Genomic DNA, 5,948 nt, shown 5'->3' on the forward strand with positions numbered 1-5,948 from the left:
ACGAGCCTAGGTCGAGCCGTTTAGATTTGTGCCGCAATTGTGCATTTCCTCCCTATACCTTGAGGAGGGAATGTTCCCCCTTCTGTTACACCGCTTACACCTCTTGACCTTTGACCCTCAGCTTCGACATCCCAATTCGTTTTCGGATTACCCCCCACGTCCCGACTTTCGAATCCGTACGTCGAGCCGTTTAGATTTGTGCCCAACTGTTGACGGACGCACGGACACACGGCTGGACGGACGCACGCTCATGCGATTCTACAAGCTGAATCTGACTATGTCAGATGAGCTAAAAACAAATACAATGGTTATAAAATTCACAAACAAAGAAAGGATAGAGAAGGAGATATTAATAGGCAACCAAGTAATCAAAAAATGCACCAAATATTCATACCTAGGGGATTTAATTAATGATATAGGAGTCCGAACTAAAAAATGTAGGTTCATGATGAGGGAAATATTATCATGGGCAGAAGAGCAAAATTATGGAAATCATACTATAGAAGCAAGAGTGAAATTATACGAATGCACAGTTTGACCTTCCTTCCTAAATAACAGTGAAATATGGACTGAAACTTAACTAAGGAAGAAGTAAAAATGTTGGAGGATTTCCAAAATGAGTGCCTGCGCAAAATAATAATCACGCAAAAAAACGCAGAAAAATCTACCGAAAGGCATTGAAAGACGATGAATCAGTAAAAACAACATATAGTTTCTATACATAAATCGTGGTAAATACATTAAAAACACATTATTTTATTGAAAATCCCCATATTTACTTATAAAACATCCAAGAGATGGTGCTGTGGCATGTAAACATTAGCTCCGAACATTCCAACCTCTGTCGTGCAATTCAAATCCTTTGTCGAAAAGTTTATCACCTCACCGGACCATCACAGACATACATGCAGCGTCCGTCGTCCATCGCGATAATTCGTATAAATTACGAGGCGTCGTCTCTCACCTTGGGTTCGGTCATGATGTCTCGCGGCTCCTGCCTGTACTTGGGGGGCAGCAGGGCGGACAGGCGGTAGTTCAGCCACTGCTGCACGCCCTGGAACATCACACCGCCTCCGATGACGAGAATCGTGTTTAGCATCTTACGCTTCAAGTCCTCCGAGTCTGAAACGATGCCGAGGAGGCGCGCGTGAGCGAGTAACCGTGGCGACCGGCTGCCGTGACAACGTACGCGAGAGTATGTCTGGGGGGGGGATTCGTTATTAAATTGACTACGTCACGAATTTTCTATGGTGTATATTTGTAAAATGTTTGTTGCCATTTTTTTACATTAAAAGTAAATACTAACGTGACTAAATGTATTGTCAAATTCTTGCCTGATAAGATTGTTTCTCAACTAGTTAAAAATCCAGAAAACCTGGCTGATTTGATATTATGATCCCGACATTAATTGCTTGCAATGGGCTATTTATGAGTCACGAGTGTATGTTTACATCGAACAATACAGTAAAATATGAAGTATAATGCAGCAATTTAACCATAAAAAGTGAGCAGAATTACTTAGATTTTGTGAAAAAGTGGAAGTGGTTTTTTTAGTTTTACTATTTACGGTGACGTAATCACCACTCATAAGCTTAGCCGCCTCCGACTTTCCCTAGCTTCCCCTTATAGTGCATTTCTCGACTTTTTTCGTTGTGCAACCCTCCTGACAACATCTCTGAGTCTTCGTCAACGTTTCCCAAGTGAATATCTCCGATGGCGTATTTCTCGACTTGTCCGCTGATATTCGCTCCTCACTCTTTCCTGCTCCTTCTCCTCCCCCCTCCTCCCCCTCCTCCCTGCTCTTCTCCCTCTCCTCCTCCTAGCTCACCGCATCGCTCTATGCTGCGTACGATGGCCTGGTCCAGGGCCAACACCTGCTCCTGCTCCTGCTCCTCCTCTACCTTCTCAACCTCCCCTCCTCCCTGCTCCTCCGGTGCCTCCCTCGTCACCGAGCCGAGGTTTGACTGGTCGTCGTTGGCAATGTCATCCTCGAGCTGTGATTGGCTGATGGAGGGGTCGTCTGCAGGGTCAGCGTCCTGCTTGGTGGCGTCGCCACCCGTGTCTTTCATTCCTCGCCGCTAGGTGGCGCACGGGACGCGTGCACGAGAGAGCAAATTATTTATTCATCTATATATTATATAGATAATTTAATTTTCGTAGCGCACGGAACGCGTTATTATTTATTTATTATTATAATTATTATTAATTATTTATCTATATATTTACTTATTTATTTAATCCATATAGTCATTTATAGATTTATTTCGTAATCTATTTACTCATTAATTCATTTATCTAGTCCACTTTAGTCCACTTCACCTATTTAATTAATTAACCTCGTTATCCTTATTAGCTATGCCATCCTCGTGGGCGCGCCCGCGCTCGTTAGACACTCACCCGCTGCACCTGCTCCAGGTAATCCCCGTCAAACGGGTCGTGAGCATCCGCATAGAATCGCGCCTGCCTCTGCACGGCTGCTGTCGCCGTGGCAACGATGCCGAGCAGCTCGGGCGCGAACACGCCCAGTGGGGCCATCACGCACTCGTCGCCCAACTTCAGGAAGTACTCCCAGATCTTCTGCTGCGGATGTTTGACCTTGAACACCTGCGTCTGTAGCTTGCAGTTGTCCTGTGACGGAGCGCAGAGAGAGAGAGAGAGAGAGAGAGAGCGGGCGGGAATGTAGTACGTGATAGCACTTCACCGTGATATAGAATTAATCTATATCAGGATTGGCGTAACATACATAGTAATGATCTACATCCAGAGAGACATGATACAAGATTGCGTGGCACAACGTTGCTGTTGATCCTAAGCGCTGCGCGCGGATGCGACGCGCAGTTCCGCGGGATATGCGCACGCGACCGCGGGGATGTTCAAGTATGAAGCGCTGTCCGCAGTGAAGACGTGCGCCAAATTCGAGGCCCGGCGCACGTCTCCACAGCGGTCAGCGGATGGTCTGTAGTTTTAGAAGATGACAATAATTATATATGGACGATATTCTAGGAATTGGAGATTATAAAACGGTAACAAAAATCGCTCAGTCATGCTCCAGATTAGCTGAATCAAAAAGATTAGAATTTAATATAAGTGCCGCAGAGCGACAGCGCTCACCTGACGGCAGATGTTCTGATGCTAAACTCGCTGGCAAACGAATGAAGAGCACCCTCCCATCACCGCGTTTGCGCTCAGAGCATATATCTAGGATACTACTAATACAGATCTAAAATCTATGATAGCTAGGCTTTGCTATACCGGTAGTACAGTAATAAAGATACAGCTGTGTAACTTTAATGACTTCGCTATATTAACATGTTATCATGGATATGCGTCGAGCGCGAGCGTAGTGATGGTGGTGGGGGGAGAGTGGGGGGAGGGGGCTCTAATAGCAAAAGCAGTTGCCGCGAGATGGCGCGTGCAGGTGTCATCAATAATCAAAGATGGCATCACCCTTCGTGCGTGATAACCTCACTCCATTGAGTTGCTGAAATCCAAGTATATTCAGGCAGGCGAGAATTTCGCCCAGCTGTGAGTTAACACATCTGCATTGCAGGTTGCCAGGCAATAATTATGATTAGAATAGTGCCAGTTCACCCCCATGCATGCGTAATGGGCTGCCCCCATGTTTTTGCCTACCCACGCGAGCATTCAGGGTTCATTACAATGTGCTAATACAGGGTGCTACTCAGGGTGCTAATACAGACTGCTTTAGAAAATAATATGATTTAAGGAGCGTAAACCTTGTTCAACAAACATTTGCCTTTGCAATTGAACTGTGCAACTGTAGCCTCACATCCACAATAGCAAAAGCAGTTCAGTCCTTTGTGAACAGTCAACAAATCCATGTTTAACCCTCCTCTTGAGGGTCAAAAGGTTATCCGACACTTACTCTTCGCATGTCAGCGGAAAGTACATTTTATGTTCCTTTCAATAAAGCCATAAAAATGGTATTGTCACCGGCGAAACAAAAAGTGTTCAATACACGTCCGTCAGACCATGTCTCAGAAAATGTTCTAAAATCTGCCCTGTGCCCATTGACTTTGACTGTGACCTTTAATTTCGGCACAGTGATGGATTTTCCTACCAGATGCTAAGCACCGCTATCACGAGCTAGGTCGAGCCGTTGTAGATTGTGCCGCAATTCTGGCATTCTCCGCTATACTTAAGGCATTGACAGGCATTGAAGACCGATGAATCAGTAAAAACAACATATAGTATTCTATACGTAAATCGTGGTAAATACATTAAAACACATTATTTTATTGAAAAATCTTTCCATATTACCTTATAAAACATCCAGAGATGGTGGCTGTGGCATGTAACTTAGCTCTCGAACATTCCAACTCGTCGTGCAGTGTGCTGTGTTTTAAAATTGAATTGTTCGAATGAATGACGCACTCGTTCACTTCGCCAGGAGTGAAAATGCAGATTCCATGAAGATCCTCTCGATGGAAATGCATTGGCCGGCATTTCATTATTTACGAAATGTAAGACAGGCTGGGGAAAGACAGTAGGTACAGGAAAGCTGGTCAACGTCGGTGAGCCCATTCATGTCCATCAACGAAGAAGGCGGGGCTTATTCTGATTAGCGGAGATGCGAAAATGCATTCCAGAAGACGTAGCGGCAGTGCGCTAAACAGCGGTTATTTTCGTTTTGTGCCAAACTCTATCGTAGAAAACCGTTCTAGCCTAGCAGAATGCCCTAGTTCCTGAGATCGGCGATTTGGTGCAGTAATGGGACCTTTGAAAATATTATAGAGAGGGGGGCCGGTGCGGCGTAGGCTGTGATTGGAAGACACAAAGTGTCAATCCTCAGCATCATGGCCGCATCATGTCGAGAGTGAAATAATTAAGGATTAACCTATATCAGGAGTGATCTAATCTATAGGAGAAGAGATGAAATAAACGATTAATCGATATCAGGAGTGACAATATTATAGTAATAATCGAGCGCTAGGTGATAATACCTCGGTAACATTAGCTCTTGATATTATCTCGCTCTCGATATCAATACTATCGGACTGCCACCTGTTGTCAAATGCAGGCACTTCCTGACATTAAGCAACAGTAGCAACATATCTTACTAGGTCCATGTGGCAAAACTGCTCCTTGAGGTTCTGCAGGAACATGGCGTCCATGCGGCTGCGAGGGTCGCACTCTCTGTAGGGAAACTTGTATTTCCTCAGCATCTCATAGAAGGCCAGTGTGATGTCACTGCCTCCGTAGGAGTAGCATAGCCTGCAGCGGTAATAGCTATCGTTAATACTATCGTTAATAGAAGTAGGATGATCGAATTTATATTCCACTACATACGTACTGCTATATACATACTAGAGTATGTATATTTTGACATAGTAGTAATAATGCTATAACCATAGTTAATTATTATTATTATTATTGTTGCTGTTGTTGTTATAATAATTATGATTATTATTACTGCATTTACAAAGCAAAATCTCAAATAAAGTGACTTTATGGGATAGCATTAGCCATAACACAATAGTTAGGGTGAAATGTGTTGCTTTTTGCTGGTTTCATGTGAATAGCTTGTTACAGCCTTCTAGACTGTCGCACGCACCTAGTGTTGGGAGTGACGATACCGTCCTCCACACAGGTGACAGCAGTCTTCTGATCACCGACATCAACAACGCACGCGGTGCAGACGCCGGCACCAAATATGGCGCACACAGCTTCCTGCAACAACCAATAAACATGTTATCAAACTCCGACTTATTATCATCCTGAGCTATCACCAGAAATAATGCAATATCTATTTATCAGTCAGTGTGTCCACGTGTCTATGAATATATATGTAAATAAATAAATAAACATGTATATATATATATATATATATATATATATAAGAGAGAGATATATATATATATATATATATATATATATATATAGAGAGAGAGAGATATATATATATATATATATATATATATATATAT

At 43.4% G+C, this 5,948-nt stretch overlaps 1 protein-coding gene across 1 annotated transcript in view; it reads right to left on the bottom strand.

Moving 5' to 3' along the window:
- Window positions 1-5,948, bottom strand: part of LOC106816683 (actin-related protein 8-like) — a 14,129-nt gene that overhangs the window by 4,205 nt on the left and 3,976 nt on the right. The window contains exons 7-11 of the mRNA XM_014821305.1: window positions 5,576-5,691; window positions 5,082-5,235; window positions 2,398-2,628; window positions 1,829-2,078; window positions 965-1,122 (exon numbers count right to left, since the gene is read on the bottom strand). Of these exons, the coding sequence (XP_014676791.1) occupies window positions 965-1,122; window positions 1,829-2,078; window positions 2,398-2,628; window positions 5,082-5,235; window positions 5,576-5,691 (909 nt within the window). The remainder of the gene's footprint in view (window positions 1-964; window positions 1,123-1,828; window positions 2,079-2,397; window positions 2,629-5,081; window positions 5,236-5,575; window positions 5,692-5,948) is intronic.

Source organism: Priapulus caudatus, unplaced genomic scaffold (genome assembly GCF_000485595.1).
Source record: "Priapulus caudatus unplaced genomic scaffold, Priapulus_caudatus-5.0.1 Scaffold1453, whole genome shotgun sequence".
Lineage (NCBI taxonomy): Eukaryota > Metazoa > Priapulida > Priapulimorpha > Priapulimorphida > Priapulidae > Priapulus > Priapulus caudatus.